Source organism: Phodopus roborovskii, unplaced genomic scaffold (assembly GCF_943737965.1).
Source record: "Phodopus roborovskii unplaced genomic scaffold, PHOROB, whole genome shotgun sequence".
Lineage (NCBI taxonomy): Eukaryota > Metazoa > Chordata > Mammalia > Rodentia > Cricetidae > Phodopus > Phodopus roborovskii.
Window position 1 is genome coordinate 7,859,308 of NW_026126599.1, and position 20,157 is coordinate 7,879,464.

Consider the following 20,157-nt stretch of genomic DNA (forward strand, 5'->3'; position numbering starts at 1 on the left):
TAGGGATCTGAAAATTAAGCTTAGGAACTGAGTTAAGAAAGTAAGAGCAATGGTTTAGAAACAGGATGTGGTGGACCAGCCGGGATGTGAGCTTTGATACCAAGACATGCAAGAAATTTCCTCTGAATGAGGAGGGGTGGAGCCAACTTGGTTCTGGGCCTATCAGAAATCCATAAACATAACAAAATCTCAGTGGCACCCTCAGGATAGACTCTCCAGCTACAGACTTTTCGGGGTGGGGTGGAAGGTGTGTGCAGAGGGGTCCCAATGAAAGACCTAAAAAGTAATGTTAATGATGGACTAACCTAGAAACCAATATCTGTTCCTTGGAATTTGCTAGCTTCCTCTCACAAGGCCCTGAGATAAGAATTCATACTGCCCCTCCTTTCCTGTGAGTCAACAGGTGGTAAATAGGGTCAAGAGATAGCTGTAACTCTGGTTTGCCCAGACAAGATTAATTAGCACACCTGAGGCCCTAAGGTCTGCTGACCCTAATAGCAGACCTTCCGGCCTCCAAGGGTCATGTACTCAATGGACAGAGGGTCCCACCCCCTCCCTAAGCTTGTGGGTTTGCCTGGACCCAGGGGAGGGGGCTTCTCTCTAGCCTGCGTGCTGGAGGAGCCCGTTTGCGCAAACGTTTCCTGTTCATTAAAGCCTCTTGTGTTTTGCAGCAACTGGACTGGACATTGAGTTCTTGGGGTATCGACCGAACCTGGAAGACTCCTCATTCTGAGGGTCTTACATTCTGAGGGTCTTACACCAAGAACCTTATCTCACAAGCTGTGAAAATTGAGATGTCTGCCCGCCAGCCAGAGGAGGAAGGCATACCCTGTTATAGAACTCAGATGAGCAAAACAGCCAGTTCCATGCTCTGCAAGGAGCACCTTCCTTCATCCTATCCCACCCCACACCATGGCCAAGGTCCAAGTTTGCACCAGAAAGCTACAAAAGAATTTACTGAGACCTCCATGGTGAGCAGGGCTTCCAACCTTGCAGGAAGTTTACCCAGGCTCTCCAAGTCATCGGAAAGTGATTCTTGAATCCCCATGAGGTGGAGACTCCATCCCCCACCCTGGTCTCCAAAGCCCACCTGTAGATTAGTGGAAGCACAGGGGAGAGATGTTGGCTCACTGTATCTTTCCCAGCATTCCACTCTGAAATGCAAATTAATACTCCAAGGGTCCAGGGGCCCCTAACTCTTCCCCAAACCATCAGTATCTAAACCAAAAGTTCCCATTACCAAAACTCTGCACATTTTGACTTTTTCAGATACAGTGCCCCCCCCCATCACACTAGCACTGAGAAATAGCACCCAAAGCTCCATAAAATAATCTTACACAATGGCATTCATGTGCGACCCCTCACTTCTACATATAGTAACAGGGTGACTAAATTCTAAACCCAAAAGAACTTAAAAGATAAAATTAATATTTTACAGTAGCTGGGGTTTCATGTAGGACATCAACAAGAATGAGTCACGTGCCTGCCGGTTACTAATTTCTCATGACTACAAAGTCCATTGCAATTCTGCAAAGGGCAGTTAGGGTTTGGCAGCATTTTGTGTAATTCCTCAAAAATGCAACTGCAAAGTTAAACACGGGACTGGCAGGGAGCAGGAGAGAATGCTCATGCCACCCTTCATGTTATAAATGATCACTAGCCACCAGATTAACAGTTGTCTACTTCCTTAGACAAGGTGTTTATTTATTATGTGCACTCTAAAAACTAGAATTTGTATGACTTAAATTCTAAGGAGTGAGCCTTAAGCTGAACCCTAATCTGTTTCTGATGGAAACTGATCATTTGTTTTTCTTTTCTTCAAAAGCTAGTGCAATCCTGCCCACCCCCACTCCCACCATTGTTTTTCTAGACCAGTCTGTCCACTGAGCTGATCTGGTTCAGAGCTCATTGGTTCCCTTAAAAACGGCCAGACTGACAATGCTTGGGAATCACTATCCTAAAAGTGATAAAAAGACACACCTAACACAAGCAAACCTAGATTTTGTGAAGTTGGCATCCAATGTCATTTAGGCAATATCATGTGACCAGCACCTCATAGCAGAGTTGTCAACTCAATAGGCCAGCATTATTCTGCCTCAACTGTGGAAGGCTTTAATTGAACGTGTTTAGAACAGGACTGGCACCATAGCTTAGGTTAAAGTGCCCATCTGGTTAAAAAGTGTTTAGAACTAGCCTTGATCTTCAAGGCATTCAGAACCACTGGCTAAACCAGGCAACTACTTCATCCATGAGGAATCCTTTCAACTAAAGATAGTATTCTGGAAACACAGATATTGGTGAAGCCATAAGCAAGCTGTAGTTAGTTCTGTGTTTTTATGTCCATCTTGTACTGTGCAAAGGGGGTCTTCAGTCCGATGGTTAATTACTGATGGTGGAGGCAAGCCAGTTCCCTATCCAACTCTGCCTCAGAAAGGAACTCTAAACACAGCTTAAGCCCAAACAGCTCAGGAATGAGGTTTTGACACCTCTGCACTAGATGCAAAGTAACCTTGTGCCACTAGCAAGACGGATTTTACTGGATTAACACGAAGTTCTTACAGGGTGTAAAGCCTGTCTACAGCTTGTGGACAAACGTGTTGATGTTGCTCAACCTCTTTATTCCATCCCTGAAGCTACTTCTAACAAATCTTCCGGCTCTTACCTCTAGGAACTTCCCAACACCAAGGGAAAAGCGTTGGCTTCTTTCCTCACTAGAGAGTCCTATGTCCTCTTCTAGTGGCCCTAACGCGAGCGCGGGGTTACCACGGTATTTCCCCCGTTTCTAGCTCCACTTCTATGAGGGAGCACTGGAGCTGCTGAGGGATGTCTCCCCTTCCCCCCGCGAGCGGTAAGTCCTGGATGCCCTCGCAATGGGGTTCAAGTGCGGCTTCCTGGAAGTGGCCCTGGCACTTCTGAGGCCCTCAGTCCCCCAAGATGGCCCCCTGCCTGGCCCCTCGCACTCACCAGAAGTAGGTTGTGCGCAACCAGGTACCCGAGCCTGGAGCTGCCCCGCACGCCCGGTGCCAGGCGCCCGGTGGCGTACCCGTGCCAGGCCACCACGTACGGGTTGTCAATGGTGATCCAGTACTTGACCTGGCCACCGAAGTGGCGAAAGCAGAGCTCTGCATAATCCCTGAAGTGGTCGGCCAGGGCGCGATTGGCCCAGCCGCCATAGGCGTCCTGCAGGCGCTGCGGCAGGTCCCAGTGGTACAGGGTGACTACCGGCTGCACGCCCAGCTCCCGCAGGCGCTCCAGCAGCCGCCGGTAGTAGCGCAGGCCCTCGCGGTTGGGGGTGCCCGCGGTGCCATTGGGAAGCACCCGCGCCCACGAGATGGAGAAGCGGTAGTGAGTGACCCCCAACTCTCTCAGCGCCTCCGTGTCACGGTAGACATTGTTGTAACTGTCGCTGGCCACATCTCCGGTGGAGGGCAGAGGAGGTGGCGGGGCACCCGACGGCGCCACAGCGATCGCGGAGTGGCCTGAGGTGGCCGGAGGGTGATGAGTGTATGTGTCCCAGATGGACGCGCCTTTACCGTGCTGTCGCCAGCCGCCCTCTGTCTGGTAGGCGGCGCTGCCCACCGCCCAGAGGAAGCCGTCGGGGAAAGTGTCGTGGAGGAAGCCAGCGACCTCCGGGGAGGGAGGGCGCTCGAAGCGAGCCCAGGTCTGCGCGCCCTGACCCGGCTCGGCGCGCAGGCTGCGGGCGCGTAGGGAGAGCAGCAACAGATGCAGCGACAGGAGACGGTGCAGCAGCAGCCGCGGCAGGCGGCGAGGAGGGGCGCGGGCTGGCATGCTGCGGGAGCCGGGAGGGCACCGCGCCGCACCCCTTTATGCCCGCGCCCCGCCGCCCGCCCCCCGCGGTGCCCACCCCCGCTCCCGCCGCCGGGCGGACAATGATTACCCAGAGCAGGCACCGCCCCCCACCCCGCCAGCCTGGAACGGGGAGGGGAGGGGGGGCGGGACAGGGGCTCAGGCAGCCAGGGTGCTGGAGAGAGTACTATTGGTGTCCTGGGGACGTCGGAGAACAAGCACCTGCTGCGCCCAGTGAGGGAAGCAGCGCATCCCACATCGTGCAGGTCACACCCTACAATCCCAGATCCTCCATCCTGGGATGTTCCCACGTCGCCCACTCCCCTGCTCCTGCTCTCTTTGCCTTCCTGGGACTGGTGTTCATGGAGGACAAAAGCGGCTGTCCAACTTTGGAGCCACAGGATAAAACACCTGCTTTCCCATTTCTCCCATTCGGAGCTTTCTAGCCAGGAGGAGCTTCCAGATGACATCCCTGGAGAGCTTTGCCAGTGTCTCAACGTAGCGGGAATTCAGGAATTCGCGTTGGAACTTTGACGGGTCTCAGAAAGTTCTGGCAGTTCCCTTCTGATGAGGGAGTCCCCAATCCCATCAGAAAAGGCAAGAGTTGGCCCTGCGTCAGACCCCAACCTGGGAAGCCTTTAAGAACACAGTGGATCTAAGATTTATGGGTTGGCTGGGACTGCTGTTTCTCTTCCCTTCCCCTCTCCCTTGCCTCCCCTCCCCTCTCCCTGTTATCCTTTAACCCTTTAAATCATCAGTGTTTCTTAGATTCCCCCCCCCCCCCGAATTCGCTGGTGAATTTGTAGCAGTGGGCGGGTTGTTTTCTGAAAGAAAGGAAAACTCCAAACCACTCAGATTTCAACTGCCACGACACTGAATCCAATTTATTATCCGCTGTCATCCTTCTAATTTCTGTTCACATTTTAGCTTCCAGCCCAGACTTCGCAAGTGGGGTCTCCGTGCAGGAATGCTGAATGGGAGACCTCTGCCCCACCCACATACACACTGTGCAGGGATAGTTAGCCCAAACATTCCCATGCCTAGAATGAAATAGAGGCAGCACACTGTCTCCAGTTCTCTTAAAGCCCTTCAAACAGAAGTTTCCAGCCACAAAATCCATTATACACCTCTCTGTATGTACGCATACATCATATACATATGCATACATGTGATTTGTGAACAATATGCGTTTGTTGGGGAATGTCACAAAACACAAAAGACAAATGTACACCAAGGTGAATCCATAATGGGAAGCCCAGAAAAATGAAAGACCTCACCATCCTCTTCCGTAAGTTACAGCTCAGCCTCTGCCATCCACCCACCCACAGAGGGATGAGTAACACCTTTGCAGGGTGCAGGCACTCTGAGAGCATGTCCTCGGAACTTCATACAAAGTGGAAGCCAGTAAAGTTACAAGTGTTACAGTTGAAGATGTTACTGTGCAGTCCCAGGAAACTCATTCCCATATCTGATGAACTATTCTCAACTCCAGCTAGCTTATGTTATCACCATTAGTGAGGTAAAGTCACCAGACACGAACAGCGATGCCACTATTCTGCTCAGTAAATGTAAAATTAACAAACAATGATGCCTGGACAATTAAGGAAAATCACTCCCTCCCCAGTCACCATCTCTTACCAGGAGATGAAGCAGCACACATGTCTGCCCGCATCATGGAAACAACAACCTCTTCTAGACCCGAGGCTTCATAAGTCTTAAGGAAAACAGTTGGGGTTGGGTGTCTACTCACTTCCTGATGTTTAGTCTGCTTATGAAGAACAGACTCCATCTATGGTTTTTGTTTGTTTAAAAATAAAAAACTTTTACCAACAATACAAGGAAAGGGAATTTCCCTTTAGCAGTGATTAAAAAGGTAATTAAATGCTTCCCACTTGAAATTCACCTGCAAGAGAGACTTGTGGTATATGAATATACTGGATAAACTCCAAAACTACCAAACTTGATAGCAGGACTCCCAGATCACAGTTAATTCAGCCAAACATGAGCAAGTCTGTGGAAATTAAACCTCATTTCCAGAACTTTCTTATAATTTTTTTCAGATTTATTTTTACTTTATGTATGTGTTTGCCTGCATGTATGTATGTATGTGTACCACATGTGTTCAGTACTCACAGAGGCCAAAAGATGGCATCAAAACCCCTAGAGCTATAGCTGCAGCTGGCTGTGAACCATGTGAGTGCTAGGAACTGAACCTCAGTCCTCTGCAAGAACTGCAAGTGCCCATAACTGCTGAGTCATCTCTTCAACCCTTGATGCCCATAACTGCTGAGTCATCTCTTCAACCCTTGATGCCCATAACTGCTGAGTCATCTCTTCAACCCTTGATGCCCATAACTGCTAAGTCATCTCTCCAACCATTGATTTCCAGAACTTTCTGTTTCTTGAGGTTCTGCTTGTGGTTATTAGGTTCTGGACTCCCAAAGCGTGAGTAAAGACTCCTGTGTCCCTTCTCACATTTGGGGAGATAGGTGGGATGAAGTAAAAACATGAAGCAAACCAACCAATCAATCGGATGAGTACTAGGAACCTCAGAATAAAGTGTTTTCCTGCTTAGAAGACAAGAATGATAAACTGGAGACATGATCATATTTTATTTTATTTCATTTTATTTGCAAGCATGTAGGCTTCTCATGTCTTGCAGTCTGAAATAGCATGAGCGACAGCTGCTCTTCTCTGAATATGAAAAAAATGTTACAACCACAGCAAAGGAAAAGATGCAGTAAGTTTTGCTTATTGCTTTTGACATGGTGATGAGATCATTTTCAACAGGCAAACTGAGGTCAGCAGGGGATGAAGAGATGGCCCAGTGGTTAAATTGCTTGCTTCACAAGTGCAAGGGTCTGAGTTTGGGTGCCCAAAAGCCCCACATAAATGCCTAGTGGGCATGATGGCCTGCCTGTGATTCCAGCCCAGAGCAGGCTAGCTAGCAGACTATGCATATCTGGGCACTCCAGGCTTTATTGAGAAGCCCCTCCTCAGTAAAGACGGTGGAATAGCAATGGAGGGTGATGGCCTGAGGGTATCCTCATGCACACATCTATATCACACAACACACACGAAACTGAAAAAATGTGAACAGTGCGATCATCTTTGTCTCCATCTTCTACATCCCTTTATCCACTCTCCTCAGACCTTTTCTCCTGTGTGCCCCTCAGGCCACAGGACTTCTACAGCTAAGGGAACAGAATAGGTTTTCTTGATTCTAGTATACCCAAGCACAACGCCACCTTCACAGGTTCTCAGTTCTCTAGTCACAGGCCTTCACCTTCCATTGGGACTGCATTTCTATCCACAGCAGCAAACTGTGGTCACAGTGGTAAGTAATGTGACTGGGAGGTACTCAGAGACATCAAGGCACAAGCATCCCTGCTCTCAAAGGCAATCTGGAATTAGACAACCAGGCAAGTTGAAAATAAGCTGTTTAATTTGTTAGGTATCAATAAATGACACCAAGAAGTTAGGGGACAAGAGCAATTGCCCTGTTTTGAGCTTTTCAATGGAGACAATTTTAATAGAGACAACAATAAGTAGCCAGTCAATTAATTTGACAGTAGTATACAGACTTGACTGAAAAAGAAAATACCGGAATCTAAAGGATTACCCAGAAAGGAGCCATAATAACTTGGATAACAAATTAAGATAGCCTCATACCTAGCATGGTGAAAAAATGCAAAAAGGAAGAAGGAAGACACACAGGGGAATATCACCTGCATATGGGGTTCTAGAGAGGACAGAAGATTAAGAACTGCTTAATTGAAGATTTAAAAAGAAAGACCCATAGCTATACTTAAGTACATTAAAGTATGGTTCATTTGGTGAAAGATGAGTTCAATGTTAAGTAGGGCATCAAGTGTTTGTCAAGGATACCCATTGAGATATACAATCAAAGCTCAGGGTACAGACTGAAGAACTGGACAAGAAATTTTGACTCCAAGTTATGGGATGAAGTGAGTGTAGTAAATGAGAAACACGTAAAAGCAAAAGGCTGAACACTGGCTGGTGTGCATCTCCATCTGAGGAGAGGGATGGGATAGATGGGAAATAGTGAGCTGGCTTCTTTTTCCATCAACTTGACCTATGCTAAAGACATCTGGGAAGAGAGACTCTCCATTGAGAACATGCCTCTGTAAGACTGGCTTGTGGTCAAGCCAGTGGGGCATTTTTCTTGATTAATAATTGATGTGAGAGGCCCAACCCACTGTGGGTGCTATCACCCCTGGGCTGGTGGTACTGAATTGTATAAGAAAGCAGACTGAGCAAGCCATGGGGAGCAAGCCATGGGGAGCAAGCCAGTAAGCAGCACTCCTCCATGGCCTCTGCATCAGCTCCTGCCTCCAGGATCCTGCTTTGACTTCCCTCAGTGATAAGACCTGAGAGTTGTAAGTAGAAATAAACCCTTTCAAATAAACAGCTTCCTCCCCAAGTTTCTTTTGGGCATTTTGTTTAGTCATGACAATAGAAACCCTGATTTGACAGCTGGAAACAATAACAAGCAAACAAATAAATAAATCACAGAGGAGGCCCAGGAATGCCAGAATGAAGGTTAGGAGATAACAGGTTTGCAGCTTAGGAGATAACAAGGAGGGGAAAACAAACAAAAAAACCAAGATCACACTTATTGAGAAAGTGTAGCTGATCTAGAAGTTAGCTCATTTGGTGACTTTGAGGACAGATTTTTATCAGTTCTGGTGGAATAAAGCCAGGTCATATTACAAGGTATTAATGAGGATTTACAGGAGGCAAAAAATATTGTCCACAGAACACGGTCTTCTGAGAGGTTGGAAGTGGAAGAAAGAGCAAATATGTCACTCGGAAAACTACAGAACACAGAAAAACATCCTGGATGGTAAACTCTGTGTGTGTGTGTGTGTGTGTGTGTGTGTGTGTGTGTGTGTGTGTGTGCAGATAAAGGAGGGCAAAGGAGAAGATGCTCTGCAGCCTTCAGGAGAGCCATGAAACAGAACAGCATGGCAACACCAGCTGTGGAAAGCCTCTTGGAAATAACAAAAAGACCAGAAGCGCAGGTGTGCACAGTTGGAATGCATGATGGAGGGTAATGACCATGTTGGGAGGTAAACAAAAAGCTGTAATGAGAGCAACAGAGAAGAACTTTGGGGAAGTTCACGACAGCTGCATTTGCTTCTCAGGAGGGTGACAGATGCTGCAGGGCTTTCTAGAGAAAAACAGACTCAGGAGTCATTAGAAAATCTCAAGAAAAAAAAAATAAAAAAAAAAAAAAAGGTATAAAATCAGAGAGCCGGTGACCTTTACTAAGCCTTTCAGCACTATTTGACATTTCAGCTTGTGTTAAGGGACATGCACATATGTCAATAGGTCTTGGTCCAAAGTGCAGAAGGATCCTCCAAGGAGGAGAAGGGAAGAGTCAGTGTGTCTGAAAAAGAAGCCAACATAGCTAATTTCCTTCAGAGTTTGTGAAGTTGACGGTAGCATCACTGAGCAGCAAGACTGAGGCTTCAGTACCTCATTTTAAAATCATCTGTTAGGAGCTGGAGAGATGGACCAAATGGCAGCTCACAACCATCTGTATCTCCAATTCCAGAGGATCCAGGGATCCAACACCCTCTTCTGACCTCCACAGGTACTGCATGCATGTGGTACATATACATACATACATACATACATACATACATACATACATACATTCCTCCACATAAAATAAAAACAAATCTTTAAAAAATTAAAATCATCTCTATAAACCAATTTATCTTGACTCCCTTACTCAGGTGTTTCAAGTCCTCTATATATGCTGTTTAAAATCCACTTTTCTGTAGGCTCAGTGAGAACAATACAGCCATGTTCCTCATGTTACTGAAGAACAGATTTGCTATTTCCTCAGATATAATCAGTGTTTTGATTATTAGGATTAAGGCCAATAGCTCATAATTTGGACAGTTTAATGAACATCCATGTAGCAGGCTTTTTCTTTGGGCTTCCAGCACATACACACAAAAATGACATAGAGACTTATTATTAATTATAAAAGCTCAGCATACAGCTTAGACTTGTCCCTCTAGCTCTTATAACTTAAATTAACCCATTTCTATTCATCTATGTGTTTTTGTGTGATCTGTGGCTTTTACCTCTCTTCCTGAATGCCTTACATCCTTTCTGTCTAGCTGGCGACTCCCCTTTCTTCCCCCTCGAGACCTCTCTACCTCTAGAAGTTCTGCTAACTTCTTCCTGCCTAGCTCTAGCTATTGGCCACTCAGCTCTTTATTAAACCAATCACAGTGACGCATGTAGGTAGACTTTTCTATCTAGACCCTTGCCAGTTCTATCTCACCAGCCACTCCCTAAATAACCACACAGAGACCAAATATTAATTACAAATGCTTGGCTGATAGCTTAGGCTTGTCTTGTAGCTAACTCTTACAGCTTAAATTAACCCGTTTCTATTTGCCTGTGTGCTGTTCCCGGGCTCACTTACCTGGTGTACATACTTCCCACCCTTCTTGCTCCGTGTCTCATGGCATATCCTCCCACTCCACCCTTCTGCTCCCCAGCATTCTCTCTGCCCTGAAAATACTACCCAGCTATCAGCCAATGAGATTTGTATTAACAATGAGATCAACCGTCTTCACAGAGGATTATTCCATGGCAGACACATCTTCACACAATGTAATGGATCATTCTGCAACACATCCATCAAGTACATTCTCATTAACACCCTGTGTCTGCCATACTTCTGAAACTGGTACCCTGGGTATCAGGGCATTGGCTGGAACCAAAAGTGAATTAACTATTTGGAGTGTATTTCATTAGCAGACACAGTATATTTTTCTATGGCCAAAGTCTTATGTACCTAGCTTTGGGGTTTCGTTTTGGCTCTCCTCCCATTGTTTACTGTCCTCATCACCTCACCTTAACCCTCCATTTAGCTCTCTCCTGACATCCTTCTAAAAGCTGGCTTCTCCTTGATTTGTGAGACTGAGCCACAGATTTAAACTACTGTGTCTGTCTCGAATTCTCCCTGGAACATTTCAAGCCTCCATTAAAGCCAACAGGTTTAGTTGGCAGAGCACACACAGAAGTTCCAGGAGAACATCACATGGGTACAAAGATCCAAAGCATCCAACATGATCAACAATGAGATGATAGAAGATGCACAAAAGAATCTAGAAAACTGTAGAAAAAAAACTGTATTCCTGGAATAGAAATCATGAAAAAAAAGTACTGAAAATATATAATGTTGAAAACAGCTCTGTAAAATGAGTAGTAACTTAGTGTGCATGAAGATATGGGAAGGGAACACTTTTTTTTTTAAAGGAAAATATCTGTTCATTAAGAAAAACCAAAACAAAGCTGGATTCACATACCACTACAGTCTCTCTAATAGACTATAGAAGCAAATTTTTTAATTCAGAAAAGTAACAGGGGCACAGTGGTATGCTTTTATGATCATTTGGTTATAGGAAGCCTTTCTGAGCATCAGAAACAACCTGGAACCCTAATTACAGTTGAAGTGAGTGGTAGTTAAATGTGCTGCTAAGAGAGCTGGGTACAAGACAGAACTGGTGATGGTTATTTGGAAAAGGTTAACATCACCGACCATAACTAGTTCTGCTAAATAATAAATAAATTAATTGTGTAAATCATCAAAAGACACTGACAAGCAAGCCATAAAGGAAAAACAGAAGAAGAAACAGACCCATAAGTACAGCAAAACAGACTTACCAAAATCATAGAAATTGTTAGAGATGCCCTAAAATAAAAACTTAGGAAGAACAAAGACAGAACCAATGTTAGATGCAGGGAGACATGCCCATTTGTGAGTGCTGTGATTCTAAATCTGACAACTCTAGGGGAGTGATTTGCCCTTATTTAGGAAAATTCACATGCTCATGTCTTAAGATCCAGAAGCATGAACCCCAAGGATGAACCCCCCGGCAATTGCAGCAGCCAATGAATAAGGATGTGTGTGCACAAATGTCCCACCTGTGACAAAAACACCAAAGAAACCCCCATTGCCCAACAGTCATGAAAATTACATCAATTGCATACAAACTCAGATTTGTCATGAAAATTACATCAATTGCATACAAACTCAGATTTTTAAGTATACAGTTGAAGATATGTCCCATGCTAGCCTCTGAGGTATACAATTGGAGGTGAAATTTTTTCTTCTTCTTAATGTTTTTACTTTATGAATTATTCCAATTCTTTTTACATCTCAAGAGGAAAACAAAGCAAGAAAAGCAAGCAGGGGAGGGACTCACAATGGGATTAACTGTTCTGTAAGTGCCAGGGATATAGACACCAACAGAAATCAATGCTATACCAGAGTGCGGCCAATGGCTCATTTGCTTTTTTCTTCACCAACTTCATCTCCAGAGAGATGATGTGGGGAAAAAGAAAAACAAGAACCCAAACCAGAATCTCAAACACGGAATCTACATTCCTTTTAATTTTTTGAAATTTTATTTTGTTCATGTGTTTTGCCTGCATGTATGTATACACATCAGCAGCATGCCTGGTGCCTGTGTAGGCCAGAAGAGGGCATCAGATCCCCCGGAACTGGAGTCACAGACAGGTGTGAGCTGCCATGTGGTGCTAGGAACAGAACCTAGGTCCTCTGTGAGAGCAGCTAGTGCTCTTAATGGCTGAGCCCTCTCTCCATCTCTTATCTTCCCTTTTAAAAGATTTTAAAATAATTTTTAATTGTGTATGTGTGTGCGCGCGCGCGTGCACTCAAGTGCTCGACAAGCCAATGAGCAGCATTCCTCTATGGTCTCTACTCCAAGCCCCTACCTTGATGTCCTTCTGTGATGGATTGTGATCCATAAGCTAAAACAAACACTTTCCTATCTGAAGTTGGTTTATCACAATGACAGAAATCACACTGTCCCAAGAGCCACACAAACCTCTCTAATTTTGTGTAGAAATTCCCTGTGATTTGTAAGAAGCCAGTGCCAATCTCTCAATCTGCAAAATGACCAGTGGTATGGGAGTAGTAAAGGATGAGGGACAGTCCTCTGTAAGTGTAGTGGGGACTGCAGTGTGACTCAGCTTATAGTCACCCTTCTTATAAAACCCATTCTTCCAAACTACTTCAGCATCTCAGCACTGAAGTACTGACACAGGCCTGGCTTCCTGCCCTACCCCAGCACCTCCGAGGAAAGCACTCCCCTGCCCCTGAGGATGGTCTCAGATGATATCAACTCCAAGTTCGAGGGTATGATATTGAGACACGGACCGGGAAGTGTTTAAAGGCTGACAAACCTGAAAAGCAGACATAGATCACACACAGTGTATAGTGAGCTGGTAAAGTCCCTTGGAGAGAGCTCACATTGATGATCCAGGGTGGCTGACCTGGGGCTCTACCCCAATTTGGGGTGGGTAAGTCCATGGCCAAAGTCCTAAAGGAACATTAGTATGCCAGAAGATGGGGACAGCTTGGCCTGAGCTGGAACACATTTATAACCGGTAGGCCCATACCAGGAATGCATTTCATATTCTATAATGTAGTGATAGTAGGCACATTGCTGATCATGACCTCATCCCTGAAACCTGTGATCCCCCGGTCACAACCTGAATTTCCCATGTCACCCTGGAGAAACAAAAGTGACTTCATTTTCCGCTGCTATAACAAAATAATTCATAGAGAAATTCCTTACAGGTGTGTGTGTGTGTGTGTGTGTGTAAGTCCAAAGTGGAGAGGCCATGTCAGATGACAGGCATCTTCTGGGTGGGGATTCTGCAGAGTCCTGGTGACATGTCATAAACCACTCCTGAGATGACATCACTAATCTAACCTATGGATGGATCCATCATGACCTCCCAAAGGTTCCAAATCCGAATGGTATTAGCATAATGTTTCTTACAGGATCATATTTCCATCTTGAATTCTGGGAGGTGAGCATTCGTGACAGCCAAGACAAAGACACCACAGTGAATGCACATGCCATCCACTTGTTCTACTGGTTTGTAACAGCATAAAACCAGAGTAGAGAGAACAAGCAGGCTGATTAAAAAATTGAGTCTGTAATTTTAAAGAACAGAGCTAGAGCAAATTAAGGTACACTCAATAACTACAAAGAAAAGTCCTCACAAATTTGTGTATCAAGTTGGTTGGCAGAATTCTGGATTCAGGTCCATGGATTTGTCACCATGGTTCCACAGTGAGATACCAGGCAGTCCATAGAGGTTTTTAATTAATTTTGCCTACTCTATATTAAAACTGGTGATGTGGAAAATCTCTGTTTGGCTTGGGTTTTTCTTCCAGATGTTTGTAATTGTGTGCTTATGACCTCTGTGTTTGACAACTTAATTTTTAAAGGAACTACCCAGTATGCCCATTTCCAAGCATGGCATTGACTATATAGTGATGTTTCCCCCACTAATGCAAATTCAGATGATATATAGTGATATATATATACATATATATGTATATATATGTATATATATATTCTAATCTCTGTTACAGATTCTATTTGAAATTAAATTGTCTAGTTGATAAGTCTTTGAAGGTTTCCAAAATATTTAAATCAGTATAGCAGATACAGAATATATATGGTCTTTATAAATACTTGCCAGATGAACTAAGTTCAATACAAGTTGTAACTTGCATGAACACAATATTACAGACAGTTCTAAGTGCAGGTCAATAGTTCACTTTCTGTAAATCCTATCATTTATACACACCTTCATTTATTCATCCATCCATCCATCCATCCATCCATTCATTCATTCATTTGCATGGTATTTACAGAAACCTGCTGTATGACAACCGAGAGAGTTGCTGGCTATTTCTTCTCAGAGTACAGACTAGTCCTCCAAGAACAGCTTGCTAACCCATCTCCTCCCTCGGGAGTGTCCTCCCCTCCTCCCCCACCACTATGGAAGTCTCTGAAGCATGGAAATGCAGATGGCTAGCTAGATGGTCCTTCTCTCTTCCCTGCATGTCAACATGTCTGAAGCTGAGCTTCTAATCGTCCTCTCAAAGCCTTCCCCAACCTGCTGTTCCTCAGCTTTCTGTCACTATAATCAGCCATCTAAGAAAAATCAAATTCTGCTCCAGTCACAGGAATGCTGGTGCATAGAGGGTTGAGTCCCCACTTAACTCTGAGGCCTGCAATGATGGTTTGACGGAGAATGTCCCACACAGGCTCAGGAATTTGGATGCTGGTTTCCCAGTTGGTGGCACTTTTTGGGGAGGTGCAGCCTTGCTGAAGGACACACAACTATTTTAAAGCCAAAAAGAAATATATAAAAACACTAACAGTAACCCCCTCTATGTGATTACAAGTCATTTCATTATTTTCCCTGCTCTTTTTACAGTTTTCAAAGTTTCTGGATTATTAGTTTTATAATGAAGGCACATAAGAAAATAATTAAAACCATCTGCATCATGTTTTCGAGCTAGGCTGGCAGCTATTTCTGCGCAATCCCAGCAGACACCAGGGAACAAAATCAGAGGGGGCCAGCATGGTGGTGTTAGCATTAGTTCACCAAGAGTGGAGAGCACAGAGCAAAACTGACTCCTGGCTAACAGGTTGTCTGATGAAATTCAAGCTTCACAAAGTTCATTGAGGAGGGGAGAAAAGATGCGAGTTGCACATGTGTGCCAACAGTCTCGGAAACAACTGGACCCATGTGGGGAGCGCCTGAGGAGTCATCACAGAGAATGAAGACATCTGCCTAGTGAGAAAGTCAGCCAGAGGTAAAAAGACATCAGAGCGTGTTACAGAAAGAATATAGAGCACCTCTGTGGGAAGATTAATAGTGTGTGTGTGACATTCGCACACACACATGCACGCATTAGTTAATGAGCAGTTTCTCCTCACTGCATTTGCTGGAAGCATTCGGTGTCAACAGGAACCTCCTGAAGCATAACATGCAAAAGAGACGTAGGTTCATGTTTAGAGTAGCAATAGAGTCCATGAATATACGGCAATGCTAACTCTGAAGTTACTTTGAAATTAGAAGCTATATCATCTCTTGAAATTACATTCAAATACATTCACCTTATACCTTCCTCAGGAAATAAGCACCAAGAAATCAAGCTGGTGATCTGTGAAAACACATCATACACAAGAACTAACACATCGACAATATGTGAGTCTGCATCTCCAGGTCAAGAGTGACCATTTACATAGATGTCTGAACACTGAGCTGTGAGTGACAGAAAGCAGCCGTTCCCATGGAATGAGAAAGAACACAACAGAGTCCAAGGCAACCATAGAGACAGATATTTTTCACATGGTGAGAAAGGAATTGGTCTTTTATACTTTATAATCTGTTAAAATCACTATCTAAGCAACTGTCTGGAAAGCCACTTGCTGAAATAAAAATACAAAGAAAATTAAACCCTTTGCTCTTTATACCTCCCTAGTGATGGGATGAAAGGCGTGTGATCCCAAGTGCTGAGATCATCTTTGTGTGAGCTGATTCTCTTTAGGACTGAGTCAATGTCGTGTAGCTCAGTGTGACCTTGAACAGTCTACCTCTAGCTCCCAAGTGATGGGATTAAAGTTGTGTACCACCACTGCCTGGCTTCTATACCTAACTAATGTAGCTGGCTTTGTTTTCTGTACCCTCAGACAAGCTTTAATAAATCATAAATAATATATCACTACATTTTGTGCCATGATTTCCCAATTTTTCCTTTTGTTCAGACACAAAATACAATGTTCAAATGTTATCTATTTATGGCTGTTTGAGTTTTGTTTTTTGTAGCCTGGGCTGTCCCAAACTCACTATGTAGCTCAGTATGATTTTCAACTCATGATTCTCCTACCACCACCTCCCAAGTGCTGCTATTGTAGGATGTACCGCCAGGTCCTGCCTTTAAATGTTACCATTTACTATCTCTACCCCAGGAAGGTTGTAATGTGCTTAGGAGGAAATGCACACATTCACCTTCATTCAAGCATGAATTAAAGTGCTGTTTGGTCAATGATGCAGATTAAATAAGGTTTATCTTAAGAGAAATACACAAAAGCAGGGTTGTATATTCACTAATTCATACTGTGTCTAGAGACCTTATGGAAACCTAGCTCTGGATTGCATCCAAGATTGGTGATTTTGGTGTTTTTGGTGCCTTTACAGAACAAAATTTCTCGGAGAATGATAACTGGGTGCATTTTGCTCTCGATGAATAATTAATAAGAAGTAATATGTGTAGTAAGCTTTCAGAACTAGGGCACATTTCATGCATTCAGTGGGCACCGGTGAAGTTAACCACTTTATTGAGCAGTACAGGTCCAGCCGGGACTCAGCTCTTAACCTCTGCCACTCACTTGACTGTCCCTCCGTGGAGCTCTACCCCATTTCATTCTCACTCTGCATTGGTGTCTTCTTTCTAAGACTGTCTCCTCTCCCTGCTGGTGGTTAATTATACACTGGTGTTAGCTTTACCATTAAAGGCTACAAATAGGGGCTGGAGAGATGGCTCAACAGTTAAGAGCACTGGCTGCTCTTCCAGAGGACCCAGGTTCAGTTCCCAGTACCTACATGGCAGCTCACAACTGTCTGTAACTCCAGTTCGGGGCTTCTGACACCCTCACACAGGCATACATGCCGACAGCACACCAATGAATTAAAAAAAAAAAAAAAAGCTAAGAATAAGGAATGGCATGTGTTCCTCCAGTTCCTGTACACACTTCCAGACTAGCATTGTCTCTCCCTCTGAGGTAGTGATTCTCCAGTCTTCCACTTCACTCAGGGCAATGCCTGCTTTCTGTTCAGATTCTATTTGGTCAATAAAGATTTGCCACATTGAGCATATTCATGGCACCTTCAAGGATAAAAGTAGACACGTCCTCATCCTGAAAAACCTTGAGACTCATAGGTGAGTCAGGTGCTAGTCAAACAAAGCCTCAAAGAAATGAATACATGGAGGCATGGTAAGAGGCTGGGAGGTGAACACAGTGTTCTGAGAGCCTGTGACAAGGAGGCTTGGTATAGTTTATGGGATGTGACTATCCTGGAGAAAGAATGTTGAACTAAATCAATCTGTCCACCAGAGTCAAGTATAGCTCTCAATCAAAGTATAGCTCCAATCCGTCAGGGGAGTTACTTAGTCACTGAATTCATCACCCAAATCAATGTTAGAATAGAATTAGTGAGCAAAGGGCAGAACTATGTTAAAAATAGAGAAAGGTGACTAAAGGCACTTTGAACTGAGGGAAAGAAAGGGAGGATGAGATGGGAACAATTGACAAGACCAAACAAGTACGTCTCTGACCGTCTTGGTGATTTTGCTCTTCAACTTCAGAGACAAATGTCAGAGCAGAGGATGGGTAGGAACTGGCATAGCCATATTTGGTTTCAGCATAGAGCGTGGTGGAGGGCTGGGCACATCTGGGGCCTGGGGGCAATGAGAGGGGCCAGTTTGCATCAGCTTTACTAAGATGACACCTGAAGGATGAAAGTGATGGGCTGAGAGGTGTTTACAAGATTAGATGCAAGAAGTTGGCAAAATGACTAAACAAGAGGTGTTGAGATGACCACCTGGTGTCTGGTTTGTGTCACTTAGATGGATGTTGAGGCAATTCTCAGGGAAAACCAAGGCCACACAGTTTGCCTTGATGAACCAGAATTGATTGGGGCCAACAGTGGATTTGAGAGGTTCAGAATGGGTTTGGAACTCAATAGAAACCTGATGCAGAAAGAGAAAGTTGGACCTCTCCATGTAAACGTTATTGAGCCCAGTAGCTGGCATATGGTAGGTGCTTCCCACATGTTTGAACTAACAAGCAGGAGGAAACCTATTAGTGTGTGTGGCTTTGTGGTAATTAGAAACTAATAAAGAGATACATCTTAGTACACCTCTAAAATGTTAATTTCTATAGAAGATTAACTGTGCAAATAACCAAGTAGCATTTAATTGTCATTGGAACCACCGTGGTGCTTTAGGTTCTAATTTATCTTAATTCTATTTCTTGGCTTTTCACGGTTTCTGGTGTCACATAAGATGGAAATTATGACAAAGATAGAATCTCGTTTATCTCAGATCATTTTTACTCTGCCATTTAAGCACTCAAAGCAAATTTTTCTCCTGGAATTAATTTTGTTTTGTTTTGTTTTGTTTTTCTCTTTTATTTAGGCACATGTACTTTTCTGCCTCAAATTATAAAGTCTAAATAAATCATATTTAGACATGTATAGGACAAGAAGCTTCAGATCACACAACAAGTCTGGAACAAGGCATGGACACTTAGCCAATGCTTACCAAGTGTAATTAAATTGCAGAACCACGGGCATGGGCTCTGTACACTTTGGCAGGTTTTTGTTGTTGTTTTGTTTTGTTTTGTTGTTGCTGGGGTTTTCTTTGTTTTTGTTTTTTGAGGGTCTCACCAGGTAGCCCTGGCTGGCCTGAAATTCACTATGTAGATCAGTCTGGCTTCACACAGAGATCCACCTGCCTCTGCCTCCCTAGTGTAGAGACTGGAGGTGTGAGCCACCATGCCTGGCTTTCCACTTACTTTTTGATTCCTTTTTACCTCTGTAGAGAACACCTTCATCTCTCATCAACTATTCTAGTGTGAGTTCTTTTGAAGTACACATATTTGTTTGAAGCAGACATAATTTTTGTTTGTTTTGTTTCTCAAGACAGGGTTTCTCTGTAGCTTTGGAGCCTGTCCCGGAACTCGCTCTGTAGGTAGGCTGGCCTCGAACTCACAGAGATCCTCCTGCCTCTGCCTCCCAAGTGCTGCGATTAAAGGCATGTGCCACCAGCACCCAGCCAGGCATGATTTTTCAAATATGTTTTAAATTGAAATAGCATGACATTATATTATCTCCTCTTGCCTCCCCTTCCACAGTCCCTCCCAACTATCAACCTTCTAACCCCTCTCATGCCCTCCAAGTTGATAGCCTCTTTTTTCTTGGATTCTTATTGTTACACACAACACATACACACACAGAGAAAGAGAGAGAATGAGAGAGAGAACACACTTCCTGGTATTCTGGCTCTAACAGTTTTTCCTAAGGAGTGGATATATTCTTAGCTGATATGAATGGAGACAGGCCATATATCTATGTTGGTCTTTGTTATGTGCAGTTTCCCTACAAGCCTGGTCCCACAGCCTCATCAGCCCCAAATAACACACAGAGACGCTGTATTAGATATAAAGCTGTTGGCCTGTTACTATCGTTTCTTATTGGCTAGCTCTGTCTTAAATATTAACCATTTCTATCAATCTAATTGTTTCCACGTGGTCTTACCTTACTGGAGAGAGGGTCCGGACCTCTTCCTCTCAAGTCCCTACATCTTGACTCTTCACTACTTCCTTGTCTCCTAGTCCCACCTATCTTGCCTTCCTATTTGCCAACCATGCTTTATTCATTAACCAATAAGAGAAACAT

General features: G+C 44.3%; 1 protein-coding gene across 1 annotated transcript in view; it reads right to left on the bottom strand.

Annotated features, from left to right (window-relative positions):
* The window catches only part of Kl (klotho), a 33,459-nt gene extending 29,644 nt beyond the window's left edge, over window positions 1-3,815 (bottom strand). The window contains exon 1 of the mRNA XM_051205291.1: window positions 2,965-3,815. Within this exon, the coding sequence (XP_051061248.1) occupies window positions 2,965-3,789 (825 nt within the window). The 5' untranslated portion in view covers window positions 3,790-3,815. The remainder of the gene's footprint in view (window positions 1-2,964) is intronic.
* Window positions 3,816-20,157: the final 16,342 nt, after the last annotated feature.